The 19,477-nt window shown below is 42.0% G+C and overlaps 1 protein-coding gene across 2 annotated transcripts in view; it reads left to right on the forward strand.

Moving 5' to 3' along the window:
• Positions 1 to 19,477, forward strand: part of LPCAT1 (lysophosphatidylcholine acyltransferase 1) — a 159,408-nt gene that overhangs the window by 123,055 nt on the left and 16,876 nt on the right. For both annotated transcript variants that reach the window (XM_077269695.1, XM_077269696.1), the window contains exons 10-11: positions 8,961 to 9,086; positions 9,352 to 9,505. In XM_077269695.1, the coding sequence (XP_077125810.1) occupies positions 8,961 to 9,086; positions 9,352 to 9,505 (280 nt within the window). The remainder of the gene's footprint in view (positions 1 to 8,960; positions 9,087 to 9,351; positions 9,506 to 19,477) is intronic.

Consider the following 19,477-nt stretch of genomic DNA (forward strand, 5'->3'; position numbering starts at 1 on the left):
ACAGACCTGTGTGTGCACAGTTTAACAAATCAGAGTCCTCTAGTGTTGATATTGGTGCTGATGTTGAACCATCATACTAACAGTCCTTCTAAGGGCTAATTCTGTTCTTTGCTGTTAGTATCAGATACATTCTGTGTTTAGCCTAGAGACAGTTGAAGGAGTAGGGAGATGGCAGAATACAGCCTCTAGGCAGGACTTAGGGCTTTGCAGTCCATTGCTAAATATATACCGTATTTTTCGGACTATAAGACGCACCGGACGATAAGACGCACCCCAAATTTTCAGAATAAAAATAAGGAAAAAAAAAAATGTTTCAAATGGGGGTACGTCTTACAGTCCGAATTCAGCTTACCAGTGAAGGGATCGCCATAGGTGGAGAAGTGGTCACAGGGGCCTTTTGGTGGTCCAGGCTGGTGCGTTGACCTCCAGGAAATCCCATCCCAGGCCGGTGCTCTGTGCTTGGGCAGGGGTGGAGGCTCTGTGCTCCGGGGCAGGGGCTGTGCTCCGCTCCAGAACAGTGGCTGGGCTCCAGGGCACAAGCTGTGCTGCCGGCAGTGGCTGGGCTCTGGGGCACAGGCTGGGCTCTGGGGCACAAGCTGTGCTGCGGGCAGTGGCTGGGCTCTGGGGGCAGTGGCTGTGCTCCGGCATGTTGCGGTGGCCTCCGAGAACATGGGCGCTAGGAAAATGGCCGCCGGGCTGGCGCACGCTCAGATTCAGATCTTGTTGCCAAGATCTCGCCCCGAGATCTCGGGAGACGAGATCTCATTGACGAGATTTGAATCTGAGCGTGTGCCGGCCCGGCGGCCATTTTCCTGGCGCCTATGTTTTCGGAGGCCACCGCAACATGCCGGATGAGCTGGGGGCCTCCGGGCTTTGAAGAAATGCCGTCGGAGCCCCCACTGAGCCCAGAGAGCCGCTGCCACAGCCCCACAGCACAGCCCATGCCCGCAGCACAGTCCCAGCCCGCAGCACAGCCCTAGCCGCACCAGCATGGGAAGGGAGGCTGCATCGGGACCGCCGCCGCTGCCGCATAATTTGTAAGTATATTCCGACTACAAGATGCACCCCCATTTTCCCCTTACATTTTTGGGGAAAAAAGTGCGTCTTGTAGTCCGAAAAATACGGTAGCTGCTGCACTTGACCACTTTTTTTTTTTTTGGGGGGGGGGAATTGACTATATTGTCATCCTTACAGTTTAACCTGGTTAGTTTTACGTTACAGTGATATATAACACTTAAAGGGAACCTGTCACCTGAATTTGGCGGGACCAGTTTTGGGTCATATGGGCGGGGTTTTCGGGTGTTTGATTCACCCTTTCCTTACCCGCTGGCTGCATGCTGGCCGCAATATTGGATTGAAGTTCACTCTCTGTCCTCCGGAGTACATGCCAGCGCAAGGCAATATTGGTCCCGCCAAATTCAGGTGACAGGTTCCCTTTAAAAAAAATTCACATTTTTTTCCTGGATTGAATTAGTCATCCATAGCGTCTAATGTGGTTAGTTTTACATTATAGTGGTATATAAAACTGCAAAAAAAAAAGTTCACACATTTTTTTTCTGAATGCAATTAGTCATCAAAACAGCTTTGTGTAAAATTACGGTGGTTTTAAAATTTGTAAATTAAAAAGGAGGAATTCAACGCTGAAACTTGTCTGCATTTAAAACTTAGCTTTTAATTAAGCCATAAAAAATGCGCCATAAAGAACTAGTAGGTAGTTGTACAGTACAAAAAGGGAGGTCACTGACCTACACGTTTTGACAGAATGTCTTAATCATGGTCTATTTGCTGACTGAAAAACAAGCATTTTAGATGAGAAAATATCAAATGGTAGGTGTGACCACTCCGTGACATAATATCCTGTGAAGCAAAAAGTGCCAGGTAAAAAAAGGAGATATACACTGTGTTCCAAATTATTTTGCAAATAATATTTCCTCATATTTTCTCTAAATTACCTATCATTGTTATTTTCCAGTCATCTACTATTCTAGTATAACTGCAATGTTTTGGAACAAACTGCCTATGAAAAAAGTATCTTTTAAAAAAAAATAAACACTCAAAATGCATGTTCCAAATTATTATGCAGAGCAGAGTTTTCAACCTTTTTTATTTTATTTTGAACAAAAAAATGGTCAATTGTGAAGTTATAAGCATTATCAGCTTATTACAAAATGAAATCAAACAGTTTTCAAGTGAAAACTTTATTCTAGGTGATGTTACATTTGCACATAGGACCCCTTGTTCGAAAGAAGCTTCTGAACTCTCTCGTCCATTGAATTTGTCAGTTTTTGGATGGTTTCTGCTTCAATTGTTTTGCATGTGGACAGAATACCCTCCCAGAGCTGTTGCTTAGATGTGAACTGCCTCCCGCCATCATAGACACTCCTTTTGATGATGCTCCAGAGGTTCTCAATGGGGTTGAGGCCAGGGGAAGATGGTGGCCACACCATAAGTTTGTCCTCTTTTATGCCCATAGCAGCCAGAGATGCAGATGTGTTTTTTGCAGCATGAGACGGTGCATTATCATGCATGAAAATGATCTTGCTGCGGAAAGCACGGTTCTTCCTCTTGAACCATGGCAGGAAGTGTTTTTAGAAACTCCACATAGATTACGGAGTTCATCTTTACCCCTTCAGGGATCATAAAGGGGCCGACAATCTCTCTCCCCATGGTTCCAGCCCAAAACATTACTCCACCTCCTCCTTGTTGGCGCCTTAGCCGTGTTTTCATGGGGTGTCCATCAACCACCCATCCTCCACTCCATCCATCTGGACCATCGAGTGTTGCACGGCACTCATCGGTGAACAAAACAGTTTGGAAGTCAGTCTTCATGTATCGTTTGGCACACTGGAGCTGTTTCTGCTTGTGTGCAGTGGATAGAGGTGGTCGACAGGATGGCTTATGCACCTCTGAAGGACCCTGCATCTTGTTGTTCTGGGGACGTTGGAGGCACCAGCAGCTTCAAAAACTTGTCTCTGCTATGACCAGGCATTTTTGCAGCTGCTCTTTTAACCTTACGCAATTGCCTGTTGGAAAGGGTCCTCAATTTTTCCTTATCAGCACGCACACGTGTGTGCTGGGAATCAGCTACATACTACTTGATTGTGCGATGATCACGATGAAGTGTCTTGGCCATGTTGATTGTAGTCATGCCTTGACCTAAATACTCCACAATTCGTTGCTTCTCAGCAGCCGACACATCCTTTTTCTTTCCCATTTTGGCCAAAAATGTAGGCTGCTTAATAATGTGGAACAGCCTTCTTAAGTAGTCTTGCCTTTATTTGGACACACCTGCCAAACTAATTTGCACAGGTATCTGCAATTGCTTTCAGTGATATAAAGAGCCCTGACACACATCACCATCAATGAGTTTAAATGACAAACAAAAAAATTCTAACCTTATCACTCCTAAACTCTTTATGCATAATAATTTGGAACACACTGTAAATGCTCATACAATATATAACACACATATTCAAATCAGAAGACCAATATACATAACAGATAACAATAAACTCGTAACCATGTGAGATGACTAATATTCGAGAGTCAAATCCTGTCTCAAATTTAACCCAATAGGATACCTAGTTTCCAACATAAAAATCCAAAATTACTCTCTACTGAGTAATTTTCATTTATAATCTCCTTCCCCGTTGGGGTTTGTAAACTTTTTCTATTCCCATAAACTTTAAACTGGAGACCTCTCCACCATGGCATCTTGAAAAATGTTTGGAGACATTAGAGCCAGACAAATGTCTGCTTATCCGTATTTTTAATTGTCCCGTAGTGCAACCCAACATACTGGATCTTACATGTGGTACATTCCACCAAATAAATTACCCACGGTATGTTGCGGTTTATGAAATTTTATTATCGGAAAGCTGCGGTTATTTTTAGAAGATGTAAAATTGTTGGTTTTGGTGACATGTACGCATACTTCACAGCGGTTTGCTCCGCACTTGAAAAAACCCTTGAGATCTAGCCATGTTTGCGTCTTTTGGTTTGAAAAAGACTTGGGGAAAGTATCATACCCAAGCTTGGTGCTTTCTTAGCTACGAACAGCACCTTCTCACTAAGAATTTTTGCAAACTATCATTCTGAAAGAGGCCCAGTTTAGTATCTTTTTATAATGGATAAGATTTTATAATATTGACAACACTAAGTAGTAGAAAAAGTGACTTTGTTGTTATTAGTAGTATTTGAAGTTTTCCTATGGGTGAGCGGCTTTAAGTCTCCTCATCTCGGCATGCTTAGCATGTCAATCTCCGCAAGGAGAAATGATACTTCTTGGATATCGGTCAGACGCCTCTAACACAGCCAAACCAGATCTCCACTTTGCACTGACGAGGGGCAGTACCCCGAAACACGATGTCTGCAAATTGAGATTCTGGTTTGGCTGTTATCCTAAGTCATGTTACAAGGCTCGTTAAAGGGTCAACATTGACTTGCAGGATTGCTACTTTCAATATGTGGCACTAGAGTTCTAGTTCTCTTCCTCTCTGAAGAGACAATTTGCATAATTAGCATATTTTCCAGAGGAGCATTGGGGCTTCATCTCGGCATGCTTAGCATGTCAATCTCCGCAAGGAGAAATAATACTTCTTGCCTATGTGTGTGTAAACTTTTACTGTCCTTATTTTGTACACGCTCCTTTTTCAAACAAACTATTGAAAATTTTAGCATACACAAATATGGGATAGAAAAGGAAATTGGGTAAAAGAAGGAAAGGGGATATGGTAATAAGCTTTTATAATCTTTATTAGGGAACAAAATATGAAAGGAAAGGGAAGTGTAGGAAAAGGGGAGAGGGAACAATAACAGTAACAAATATACTTAACAGTAGTATTTATAATCATTAAAATGTGGTTAGGGATTTACAATTAAATGTTTCAAACAAAATTAAAAGGTCAGATACATTTCAAAATTAGAGAGAAACGGCAATGTAACATATTCAGGAAGTAAAACTAAGCCAAGAATTCCCGTATTTTATAATAGGTGACATAAGAATTAATCACTATTGCACGGCTCCTTTCGTATGAGTTCTGCAACATAAAGTTATCAGTGATATCACTCACAACTGGTACAGAATTTTCCTTCCACAAGGCAGCTATCGCATTTTTAGTTGCCAAAAGAATATGTACTATTATAGATTAATGTAACGGATTTATATCATCGAGATCCAAAGGAAGCAGAGCCATTTGAGGTGTTGAATCAATATTTTGTTTAGTAGTCTTATTAATCATTATAGAAATTTCTCTCTATAATGACTTGAGCTTAGGACATTCCCAAAATACAGTACAGACCAAAACTTTGGACACACCTTCTCATTTTAAAGATTTTTCTGTATTTTCATGACATTCTTCAGGATAGTGGGGAAGAGACAGGAGGTTGGTGTGCTGCAGCACTGGTGGTGGTGAGGCGGCAGCTCGGGTGGTCGTGGCAGCAGCTTGGGTGGTTGTGGCGGCAGCAAGGGTGGTCGGTGACGTGGCAGCTCGGGTGGCCAGTGACATGGCGGCAGCTCGGGTGGTTGGTGACATGGCGGCAGCTCGGGTGGCCGGTGACATGGCGGCAGTTCGGGTGGTCGGTGACATGGCGGCAGTTCGGGTGGTCGGTGACATGGCGGCAGCTCGGGTGGTCGGTGACGTGGCGGCAGCTCGGGCGGTTGGTGAGGCGGCAGAATGGTTATTGCAGGCTGTAGGCTTTCCTGAAGAGATGGGTTTTCAGGTTCCGTCTGAAGGATCCGAGGGTGGTGGATAATCAGACGTGTTGAGGTGTGGAATTCCAGAGGATGGGGGATATTCGGGAGAAATCTTGGAGGCGGTTGTGAGGAACGAATAAGTGTGGAGGAGAGAAGGAGGTCTTGGGAGGATCGAAGATTACGTGAGGGAGGATAGTGGGAGATCAGTTCAGAGATATAGGGAGGGGACAGGTTGTGGATGGCTTTGTAGATCAGTGTTAGTAGTTTGAACTGGATTCGTTGGGGAATTGGGAGCCAGTGGAGGGATTTGCAGAGGGGTGAAGCAGGGGAGTAGCGAGGAGAGAGGTGGATTAGCCGAGCAGCAGAGTTGAGGACAGACTGGAGTGGTGCAAGGGAGTTAGCGGGGAGGCCACAAAGGAGGGTGTTGTAGTAATCGAGGCGGGAGATGATGAGGGCATGCACAAGAGTTTTAGTAGATTGCGGGCTGAGGAAGGAACGGATTCTGGCAATATTTTTGAGTTGGAGGCGACAGGAGGTGGCAAGGGTTTGGACGTGCGGTTTGAAGGACAGGTCAGAATCGAGAGTTACCCCTCATCAGACCAAAGAACAGATTTCCACTGGTCTAATGTCCATTCCTTGTGTTCTTTAGCCCAAACAAGTCTCTTCTGCTTGTTGCCTGTCCTTAGCAGTGGTTTCCTAGCAGCTATTTTACCATGAAGGCCTGCTGCACAAAGTCTCCTCTTAACAGTTGTTGTAGAGATGTGTCTGCTGCTAGAACTCTGTGTGGCATTGACCTGGTCTCTAATCTGAGCTGCTGTTAACCTGCTATTTCTGAGGCTGGTGACTCGGATAAACTTATCCTCAGAAGCAGATGTGACTCTTGGTCTTCCTTTCCTGGGGCGGTCATCATGTGAGCCAGTTTTTTTGTAGCGCTTGATGGTTTTTGCCACTGCACTTGGGGACACTTTAAAAGTTTTCCCAATTTTTCGGACTGACTGACCTTCATTTCTTAAAGTAATGATGGCCACTCGTTTTTCTTTACTTAGCTGCTTTTTTCTTGCCATAATACAAATTCTAACAGTCTATTCAGTAGGACTATCAGCTGTGTATCCACCAGACTTCTGCTCAACACAACTGATGGTCCCAACCCCATTTATAAGGCAAGAAATCACCTGTGAAGTGAAAACAATTCCCGGTGACTACCTCTTGAAGCTCATCAAGAGAATGCCAAGAGTGCAAAGCAGTCATCAAAGCAAAAGGTGGCTACTTTGAAGAACCTAGAATATAAGACATATTTTCAGTTGTTTCACACTTTTTTGTTAATTATATAATTCCACATGTGTTAATTCATAGTTTTGATGCCTTCAATGTGAATGTACAATTTTCATATAAATAAATGAATAAGGCAGCACACTGCGGCGCCAAAACATGCAAACATGAAACATGAAAATTGAACTGCATTACTGCATTAGAAATATGAAAAAATGAGAGCGTTTAGCGCATAAATTGGCCAATTCACGTGTACCTGGTAGCCACATTAAGGCATCTCTCGTATACCAGGACCTGGACTTTCCTTTCCTCACTGAGAATAAACGTCTTCATCTGAATGGGAACCTACTGTAAATCCTCTTCTTAGACTAAATTTCTCTATCTCTCTGTGGAGGGGTAATGGTCCTGCTGCGATTAAAACACCTGTGGCTAAGAGGTGGAGTGCTCAGTCAGAAGAAATTTTTGAAATTTGTACAATTTTCATAGTCATGAAAATACAGAAAAATTTTAAATGAGAAGGTGTGTCCAAACTTTTGGTCTGTACTGTATATGAAGCAAATCGCCTTTTAGGCCGCATCCTCCCCAACAATCAGATTTATCTGGAAATATTCTAGCTAATTTAGCTGGAGTAAAATACCATCTTGATATCAATTTGAAAAATGAATCATGTAATGATGCACGAATATTAGATGAGTAAGTAAGTTTAAAGGCTGATTGCCATTGCTCTGGTGTAAGCCAAATATTAAGATCCTTTTCCCAATTAAACATGAATGAGGTTTGTTCAAATTCTAAGTTCAAATTTTGTACCCCCTCCTTGGCATTTTTTAAAAGACTTATAAATGTCATTATAGAAGAAAGAATGCTTCTGTTTCTTAACATTTTTTTTCCTGTAAACTTTAATTTCTCGTTGATTTTGAATGGTTTATTGTCATTCCTTAAAGTGGACTAAGTGTGATGACACCATTGTTCTCAGCAGCGATCTGTGATCCATTGAGGGATCTTCCCCGTGCTGTTCTTTCCATTCAGCGTTTTTTTCCATCCATTTCAACATTTTCACTGCCCTCCAACCTCCTTGTAGGGTCTGCCGGAAAAAAGCTTGGATTTCCCATTGACTCCCATTATACTCGTTACTCGAAATGAGCATTAGGAATTGTTCGATTTGACTAGCAAGTATCCAAGTATTTTACTGCTCTCTCATCCCTAATATTTTAAAAAGTATCTTCTATACCAGATAGCCCCTTTAAGAAACCTATTGCTGGCCATTCACGCAAATGTAAGCCTCATAAACAATTGAAGACTCTTTCAAAGCTGTATAGAAATACATTGTGGTTTTGGACTTGCCAATAAATCAGGTCATTATGGAGAACTTAATGTTATTTTACAGTCTCAAATGGTCTCTACTCTGTAAATTAGAGAAATGCAATTTAACAGCCCATTAGATAGTTTGCCGTGGAGAAAATGTTGCTTTTAGATATACAGTAACGGTGGTCATGCACATAGACTCTGTACCAACCGCTATTAATTTTATAGTTTTTTGGTATTCCCATATCTGAATACCCATTATATGGTTAATCTCCATCAAAATAAAAATGAAGTTCACCAAAAATCTCTGTTCATGGTGTAGCACCCTGCACGGTCTATAACAGTGTTCCCCAACTCTGGTCCTCAAGAGCCACCAACAGGTCACGTTTTCAGTATTTCGTTAGTATTGAACAGGTGATAATTGCATCACATGCACAGGCATTAATTCCATCACCTGTGCAATAGTAAGGAAATCCTGAAAACATGACCTGTTGGTGGCTCTTGAGGACCGGAGTTGGGGAACACTGGTCTATAATATGACCCTAGCAGGTGTTGCAGTTTTAGTAAAAAGTAAAAAATAATAAATTTACCAAAATTCCAAAGAAATGTATACAATTATATTTACACAAATTGTATAATATGTTGATTTACTTGTGTAGCTAATTAAAGTTCCCATTATTTCTTTCTCTTAAAGAGCCCTCGGTGTGTCCGTCACGGACTATACTTTTGAAGACTGCCAGCTGGCCTTAGCTGAAGGACAGCTCCGTCTCCCATCAGATACATCTCTTCTGGAATTTGCTAGACTGGTGAGAAGTCTGGGGTAGGTGCCTTTTTAAATGTATACTATTTGTCATACAGGCACAATGTAAGGTTGTGCGAAGTCCAAAAACCCTAGATTGTTTATGTCTTACCATGGCGGAATGTATTATTAGTCTGATTTGTAAAAGTACCGCAGAAATAAGGCAGAGGTAGAAAACACTATATAGGTCCAAACATTTGTGTTGGAACAAGCTGGGATCAAGTAAAGTGTTTAAAAAGGTTAGTCATTAACTACTAATTACACTTGTTTTTTATTTTTCTTACAGCTTAAAACCAGAGAAGCTTGAAAAGGAATTGAAACAGTTCTCTGAAAGTGCTAAAAAAAGAAATGGGGAAAAAATAAACCTAAAGGAGTTTGCAGAGTATTTATCTGTTCCAGTAATGGAGAAATTAGAAGACCTATTTTCTTTATTTGATGAGGTTTGACTTCCATTTCCTACGTATGTTTATATTTCTTAATGTTGTGCAAAGTCTGACTCTGCTGAAATGGGATTAATGATCTAAAAACAGATAACCCATATGTGATACATTAAAAATTTAGCGTGTATTAAACGAGCGCAAATGGGACAGTGGTATGTAAGTGAAATTGAGGGTTGATCAAACTCCAGTTTACTTTGCAAAGAACAGAATGGGTGCTTATTCCACTGGCCAGACCACATTACATTATAAAGGAATAGCACACCAAGAATAGGCACATAAAGAGTTTCTTAATGCTTTTTATTTTTCTACCCTCATATCCAAAATACAAAGTTACTGCACCACAAAGTGCAGTATAGCTACATTTCAGGTAATGCTTGTTGTATCAGTGGGGTCCCTCTACTATGGGCAATAGTAAAGTTCACGCTCTGGATCCCAAAACAGCCCGGTGATTCCATCCTATCATATGGTACAAGTGGACTTTTGCACTTCACACATTCCCTACTTATAGCCTGAGAAAGACACATTACCCGAATCGCTGCTGTACTTCACTTTTAAATGAACTTACTTTTTCGGATGTAACGGTAATAAAATAAGTAGTATGTAAGTCACCATGGATCTAGCTCCCTCTAATATCTGTGAATATGTGTGTGTCGATAGATAGATAGACTGTAATTTTTGGACTATAAAAAGGCACACTTTTTTCCTCCAAAATGGAGGAAAATGGGGGGTATTCTATTCCAGATGTACCTGCTCTGGCTGTGGATCAGGATGTTGGGGAGCAGCGAGTCACAGGAAGCAGGAGCCCTAATTACTGTGCATGCTGCTAAAGAGAAATGAACTATCACTGCATTCCAAGCCCTCGGCAGTGCAAAGCATTGAATATTAATTTCTTTTTAATAGCGGACACGCTGTTAGCCTCAGCAGCCGGCTTCCTGTAGCTTCCTGGTGTTAGCGTGTGCTCGCTACTTACGGGGAAGAATATTCACTGCTCTCCACTCCCATGGGTATGGAATGCAGTGAGTATTCATTGCCTTTAGTAGCGGGCACACGTGAACGCCTAGCCGCTGCTGGAAGCCAGCAGCTGACCCTGTGCTCGCTACTAAAGAGCAATGAATACTCACTGCTCTCCACGCACATAATCCCGGCGTGGTGAGCAGTGAGTATTCCGGCATCTGTCCTCGGCTTGTAAGCAGTGCATGACCTCTCTGCCATGCGCTGTTTACAAGCATAAATCAGCTGCTTGCATTGGAACAGGAAGCTGCAAGGGAGCGCAGCAAGACAAGTATAATTGTTTGTTTTTTTGTTTTTAAATGTTTTTCTGATGGGCCATGAATACCAGGATGGAGATGGGGGGCCAATCATACCACTATGGAGGTGGGGGCCCTGCATTTCAGGATAGGGGTGAGGGCCATGCATACCATGATGGGGATGAAGGGGCCATGCATACCAGGATAAGGATGAGGGGGCCATGCATATCAGGATGGGAATGAGGGCCATGCAAACAAGGATATGGATGAGGAGGCTAGGTATACCAGGATAGGGATGAGGTGGTCATGCATACCAGAGTAGGAATGAAGGGACCATGCATACCAGGATAGGGATGAGGAGACCATATATACTAGGATAAGGGATATTAGTACAGACCACATCTTTTGCTTCAGTATTTTTATTTTTCTAATCTCCTCCTCTAAAACCTAGGATATATATATATATATATATATATATATATATATATATATATATATATATATATATATATATATATATATATATATATATCTCTATCAAGATAAATAGCTATTAGTAGCAGCCATTGCGTTGGATAAACCCTATAGGCAGATGGCAAAAAAAAACAAACAGGGAAAGGACTGATAGGAGAGCTGAACAAAGATAAAAACTACACTACTCTAGGTACAATAAACCTTTCTATCCTCACACATAGCCCTATGCGTTCCATCATAAAAATGTACGTGCCTTGAATCCATTAGAGGCTATGCAGAACAATAAACAGACTGGCTGTACCTCAATGCATAGTTATGTGCACATAGTCTAAAGGTACCTTCACACTGAACGATATCGCTAGCGATCTGTGACTTTGCAGCGTCTTGGCTAGCGATATTGTTGAGTTTGACACGCAGCAGCGATCAGGATCCTGCTGTGCCATCGTTGGTCGGAGCAGAAAGTCCAGAACTTTATTTCGTCGCTGGACTCCCGCAGACATTTTTGAATCGGTGTGTGTGACGCCGATTCAGCGATGTCTTCACTAGTAACCAGGGTAAACATCGGGTTTCTAAGCGCAGGGCCGCGCTTAGTAACCCGATGTTTACCCTGGTTACCAGTGTAAATGTAAAAAAACCCAAACACTACATACTTACATTCCGGTGTCTGTCCCCCGGCGCTGTGCTTTCCTGCACTGTCAGCGCCGGCCAGCCGTAAAGCAAATTACAGTGGCGACGTCACCGCTGTGCTTTCCGGACGGCGCTCACAGTCAGTGCAGGAAAGCACAGCGCCGGGGGACAGACACCGGAATGTAAGTATGTAGTGTTTGTTTTTTTTTACATTAGCACTGGTAACCAGGGTAAACATCGGGTTACTAAGTGCGGCCCTGCGCTTAGTAACCTGATGTTTACCCTGGTTACCCGGGGACTTCGGCATCGTTGGTCGCTGGAGAGCGGTCTGTGTGACTGCTCTCCAGCGACCACACAACGACGAAACAGCGACGCTGCAGCGATCGGCATCGTTGTCTAGATCGCTGCAGCGTCGCTAAATGTGACGGTACCTTAAGGGTTGCTAGTCGTAGACTCAACTGATGTCTACAAATATTGCACCGTTAGGCCTTTGGCTCTTTGTTTCTTTGCATTTTCAATTTTGATGTGGTCATAAAACAGATTGAGATGAGCTCAGAGAGAGACATATAAAAACATTATAAACTTACTGTCAAACTGTCACAGTGGGATGACCGACAAATTCTCAGTTGGCTCATGCTGCAGCCAGCACTTTACAGTGCAACACGGAGGCAACAGCAGGCAAACAGTACAACATTTTTAATAATGCTGAATTGTAAAAGTAATTGTAAAAATATTTTTTACCCACAATTATATACATTTAAGTAAAAAAATAATTTGATGAAAGTTGTACCCAAAGTTGGACAACTATATATATATATATATATATATATATATATATATATATATATATATATATATATATATATATATATATATATATATGTAACGTTTTTCAAGAAAGAAATTGTGCGGGCACTCACCAGTCTTCAATAAAAATAAATCCTTTATTGTAAACGAAACATCCAGAAGAAGTGGTTAAGGCCGGGGGAGAGCGAGCTCGTGTGAGCGGGGGAGGACTACGGCCGTTTCGCGCTAACACTGCGCTTCTACGGGTCCAAATATATATATATATATAATATATTACATACATACATACATACATACATACATACATACATACATACATACATACATACATACATACATAGTACAAGGACCTTTCTGATGATCTTTGTAATCATAGACCTGAGACAGGGACAAGGGAGCATCCTCTACGTCTGGAGGAAAGAAGGTTTAAGCATAATAACAGACGTGGATTCTTTACTGTAAGAGCAGTGAGACTATGGAACTCTCTGCCGTATGATGTTGTAATGAGTGATTCATTACTTAAATTTAAGAGGGGACTGGATACCTTTCTGCAAAAGTATAATGTTACAGGGTATATATACTAGATTCCATGATAGGGTGTTGATCCAGGGAACTAGTCTGATTGCCGTATGTGGAGTAGGGAAGGAATTTTTTTTCCCCAATGTGGAGCTTACCCTTTGCCACATGGGTTTTTTTGCCTTCCTCTGGATCAACATGTTAGGGCATGTTAGGTTAGGATGTGGGTTGAACTAGATGGACTTAACCCCTTTCTGACATCGGACGTACTATCCCGTCGAGGTGGGGTGGGCCCGTATGACCACCGACGGGATAGTACGTCCAGCGCGATTGGCGGCGCTCACTGGGGGAGCGCAGCCGATCGCGGCCGGGTGTCAGCTGCCTATCGCAGCTGACATCCGGCACTATGTGCCAGGAGCGGTCACGGACCGCTCCCGGCACATTAACCCCCGGCACACCGCGATCAAACATGATCGCGATGTGCCGGCGGTGCAGGGAAGCGTCGCGCAGGGAGGGGTCTCCCTGCGGGCTTCCCTGAGCCCCCCGCAGCAACGCGATGTGATCGCGTTGCTGCGAGGGTCTTACCTCCCTCCCTGCCTGCTCCAGACCCGGATCCAAGATGGCCGCGGATCAGGGTCCTGCAGGGAGGGAGGTGGCTTCACAGAAGCCTGCTCAGAGCAGGCACTGTGAAGCAGCCTGCACTTCTCTCAGATCGGTGATCTGTCAGAGTGCTATGCAAACTGGCAGATCACCGATCTGTATTGTCCCCCCCTGGGGCAAAGTAAAAAAGTTAAAAAAAATTTTTCCAAATGTGTAAAAAAAAAATAAAAAAAAATATTCCAAAATAATGAAAAAAAAATATATATATTATTCCCATAAATACATTTCTTTATCTAAATAATTAAAAAAAACCAATAAAAGTACACATATTTAGTATCGCCGCGTCCGTAACGACCCGACCTATAAAACTGGCCCACTAGTTAACCCCTTCAGTAAACACCGTAAGAAAAAAAAAAAAAACGAGGCAAAAAACAACGCTTTATTATCATACCACCGAACAAAAAGTGGAATAACACGCGATCAAAAAGACAGATATAAATAACCATGGTACCGCTGAAAGCGTCATCTTGTCCCGCAAATAACGAGCCGCCATACAGTATGATCAGCAAAAAAATAAAAAAGTTACAGTCCTGAGAATAAAGCGATGCAAAAATAATTATTTTTTCCATAAAATAGGTTTTTATCGTATAAAAGCGCCAAAACATAAAAAAATAATATAAATGAGGTATCGCTGTAATCGTACTGACCCGAAGAATAAAACTGCTTTATCAATTTTACCAAACGCGGAACAGTATAAACGCCTCTCCCAAAAGAAATTCATGAATAGCTGGTTTTTGGTCATTCTGCCTCACAAAAATCGGAATAAAAAGCGATCAAAAAATGTGACGTGCCCAAAAAGTTACCAATAAAAACGTCAACTCGTCCCGCAAAAAACAAGACCTCACATGACTCTGTGGACCAAAATATGGAAAATTTATAGCTCTCAAAATGTGGTAACGCAAAAAATATTTTTTTGCAATAAAAAGCGTCTTTCAGTGTGTGACGGCTGCCAATCATAAAAATCCGCTAAAAAACTCGCTATAAAAGTAAATCAAACCCCCCTTCATCACCCCCTTAGTTAGGGAAAAATAAAAAAAATGTATTTATTTCCATTTTCCCATTAGGGTTAGGGCTAGGGTTGGGGCTAGGGTTAAGGCTACAGTTAGGGTTGGGGCTAAAGTTAGGGTTAGGGTTGGGGCTAAAGTTACGGTTAGGGTTTAGATTACATTTACGGTTGGGAATAGGGTTGGGATTAGGGTTAGGGGGTGTGTCAGGGTTAGAGGTGTGGTTAGGGTTACTGTTGGGATTAGGGTTAGGGGTGTGTTTGGATTAGGGTTTCAGTTATAATTGGGGGGTTTCCACTGTTTCGGCACATCAGGGGCTCTCCAAACGCGACATGGCGTCCGATCTCAATTCCAGCCAATTCTGCGTTGAAAAAGTAAAACAGTGCTCCTTCCCTTCCGAGCTCTCCCGTGTGCCCAAACAGGGGTTTACCCCAACATATGGGGTATCAGCGTACTCAGGACAAATAGGACAACAACCTTTGGGGTCCAATTTCTCCTGTTACCCCTGGGAAAATACAAAACTGGGGGCTAAAAAATAATTTTTGTGGGAAAAAAAAGGATTTTTTATTTTTACGGCTCTGCATTATAAACTTCTGTGAAGCCCTTGGTGGGTCAAAGCACTCACCACACATCTAGATAAGTTCCTTAGGGGGTCTACTTTCCAACATGGTGTCACTTGTGGGGGGTTTCTACTGTTTAGGTACATTAGGGGCTCTGCAAACGCAATGTGACGCCTGCAGACCATTCCATCTAAGTCTGCATTCCAAATGGCGCTCCTTCACTTCCGAGCCCTTCCATGCGTCGAAACGGTGGTTCCCCCCACATATGAGGTATCAGCGCACTCAGGACAAATTGGACAACAACTTTTGGGGTCCAATTTCTCCTGTTACCCTCGGGAAAACACAAAACTGGGGGCTGAAAAATAATTTTTGTGGGAAAAAAGTTTTGTTTTGTTTTTACGGCTCTGCATTATTAACTTCTGTGAAGCCCTTGGTGGGTCAAAGCGCTCAAAACACATCTAGATAAGTTCCTTAGGGGGTCTACTTTCCAAAATGGTGTCACTTGTGGGGGGTTTCAATGTTTACGCACATCAGGGGCTCTCCAAACGCAACATGACGTCCCATCTCAATTCCTGTCAATTTTGCATTGAAAAGTCAAACGGCGCTCCTTCCCTTCCGAGGTCTCCCATGCGCCCAAACAGTGGTTTACCCCCACATATGGGGTATCAGCGTACTCAGAACAAATTGTACAACAACTTTTGGGGTCCAATTTCTTCTCTTACGCTTGGGAAAATAAAAAATTGGGGGCGAAAAATAATTTTTGTGAAAAAATATGATTTTTTTATTTTTACGGTTCTGCATTATAAACTTCTGTGAAGCACTTGGTGGGTCAAAGTGCTCACCACACCTCTAGATAAGTTCCTTAGGGGGTCTACTTTCCAAAATGGTGTCACTTGTGGGGGGTTTCAATGTTTAGGCACATCAGGGGCTCCCCAAACGCAACATGGCGTCCCATCTCAATTCCAGTCAATTTTGCATTGAAAAGTCAAATGGCGCTCCTTCGCTTCCGAGCTCTGTCATGCGCCCAAACAGTGGTTTACCCCCACATATGGGGTATCGGCGTACTCAGGACAAATTGTACAACAACTTTTGGGGTCCATTTTCTCCTGTTACCCTTGGTAAAATAAAACAAATTGGAGCTGAAGTAAATTTTTTGTGAAAAAAAGTTAAATGTTCATTTTTATTTAAACATTCCAAAAATTCCTGTGAAGCACCAGAAGGGTTAATAAACTTCTTGAATATGGTTTTGAGCACCTTGAGGGGTGCAGTTTTTAGAATGGTGTCACACTTGGTTATTTTCTATCATATAGACCCCTCAAAATGACTTCAAATGAGATGTGGTCCCTAAAAAAAAATGGTGTTGTAAAAATGAGAAATTGCTGGTCAACTTTTAACCCTTATAACTCCCTAACAAAAAAAAATTTTGGTTCCAAAATTGTGCTGATGTAAAGTAGACATGTGGGAAATGTTACTTATTAAGTATTTTGTGTGACATATCTCTGTGATTTAAGGGCATAAAAATTCAAAGTTGGAAAATTGCTAAATTTTCAAAATTTTCGCCAAATTTCCATTTTTTTTGCAAATAAACGCAGATAATATCAAAGAAATTTTACCACTATCATGAAGTACAATATGTCACAGGAAAACAGTGTCAGAATCGCCAAGATCCGTTGAAGCGTTCCAGAGTTATAACCTCATAAAGGGACAGTGGTCAGAATTGTAAAAATTGGCCCGGTCATTAACGTGCAAACCACCCTTGGGGGTGAAGGGGTTAAAGTCTTCCTTCAACCTTAACAACTATATTACTATGTTATATGAGTGATCCTATTCATATAATGTAATATTCTCAATGTGTTTATATGTCTTCTTAGTGCAGCGCTTCTTTAGTTTTATTATCCCTGCCATTCTACTGATATTAATTGCATGTGCTGCTTTTCCGAATATTTGAATTGCTATTGAAGATAATTGTGTTTTTTTGCATTGTTTTTTGGACAATCTATGACATTTTTTTTTTTTTGTATTATGTACTAACCTTATTGGATGTGGCACTTAGGTGTCAATATCCCCCTGCTTTATCCTATTTATTAATTTTAAAGATATCTTACTGTACATCATTTGTAATCTAATATATAAAGCTGAATGTGTGTGTGTGTGTATGTATGTATGTATGTATGTATGTCCGGGATTGGCATCTGAACCGTAGCAGCTACAGCCACAAAATTTTGCACAGTCACACGTCTGGACCCCGAGAGCGTCATAGGCTATGTTGTGAGGTGAAATTTTAACCCCGCGCTTTCCAATTCACCAAACAATTTTGCCCCTATCTACATAATGGGGAAAAAGTGAAAGGAAAAGTGTTGGAGGCGTCGCAGCTACAGGCACAAAATTTTGCACAGTCACACGTCTGGACCCTGAGAGCGTCAAAGCTATATTGTGAGGTGAAATTTTAACCCCGCGCTTTCCAAGTCACCAAACAATTTTGCCCCTATCTACATAATGGGGAAAAAATGAAAGGAAAAGTGTTGGAGGCAAATTAACAGCTGCCAGATGTGAACAAGGGGGACTTAAAGAATGACAGCGATGGCACCAAAGAGTATATACTGTACAGTTGCTAAGGTGGGGCCCCAACATGGGATAATCACACCACCACGGGGATATGAACACACACACAAAATGCGCCACACACTACCATGTGCTCGAACACATATACCACCCTCAGTGCACATTTCACCACACATACACCAACCTCGCCACATAAAAGTAGAAACACAAAAGTCGCCGCTCAAAACTCGCCACGCGCAAAACTCTCCACATGCAAAACTCGCCACACGTGCAAAACTCGCCACACGCAAAACTTGCACACGCAGAAAAATTGCCACACGCAGAAAAATTGCCACATGCACAAAAGTTGCAACACATGCAAAAGTTGCCTCACACAAAACTTGCACATACTCAAAAGGCACCACACATAAAACTCGCCACGCGCAAAACTCGCCATGCGCAAAACTTGCTGCACACAACTTGCTACACTAACCTGTCACATGCAACTCGACACACAAAAAGTTGCTACACGCATGTCGCCACACAAAACTCATCTCACAAAAGTCCCTACATGCATGTCGCCACACGCAACTCAACACACACAACTTGACACACGAAACTCGCCCTAAAACACACACAAGTCTGGTATCCTTCAAAAATAAAAATCTGATTAATAAGCAGACAAACTACAAGAGCAACAAATGTACCATATAGGAATCCGGCAGCTGTCAGTCACATGACCAGTCTATTATGTGTATGTGTGAGCTAATATATACTGCCAGGGGGTGGGCTTACTGTTGGCTGGGGATTTATCAGGCTGCCATTTTAGCTTACAAATACTGAGGTAAAAATACTGACCAAATAACGTGTGAACGAGGGCTAATACAGGAGGAGATGACATACAGCTATATACTATATACAGGAGATGACACACAGGTATATACTATTTACAGGGGAGATGACACACAGGTATATACTATATACAGGAGGAGATGACACACAGATATATACTATATACAGGAGAGATGACACACAGGTATATACTATATAGAGGAGGAGATGACATACAGGTACATACTACATACAGGAGGAGATGACATACAGGTATATACTATATACAGGAGGAGATGACACACAGGTATATACTATATACAGGAGCAGATTACCTACAGGTATATAGTATATACAGGAGGAGATGACACAGGTATATGCTATGTATAGGAGGAGATGACATACAGGTATATACTATATACAGGAGATGACACACAGATATATACTATATATAGGTGAGATGACACACAGGTATATACTATATACAGGAGATTACATACAGGTATATCTAATATATAAAGCTGAATGTGTGTATGTATGTATGTGTGTATGTCCGGGATTGGCATCTGTACCGTCGCAGCTACAGCCACAAAATTTTGCACAGTCACACGTCTGGACCCCGAGAGCGTCATAGGCTATGTTGTGAGGTGAAATTTTAACCCCGCGCGTTCCAATTCACCAAACAATTTTGCTCCTATCTACATA

The sequence above is a fragment of the Ranitomeya variabilis genome, chromosome 6, assembly GCF_051348905.1.
Source record: "Ranitomeya variabilis isolate aRanVar5 chromosome 6, aRanVar5.hap1, whole genome shotgun sequence".
In the NCBI taxonomy this organism is placed as follows: domain Eukaryota; kingdom Metazoa; phylum Chordata; class Amphibia; order Anura; family Dendrobatidae; genus Ranitomeya; species Ranitomeya variabilis.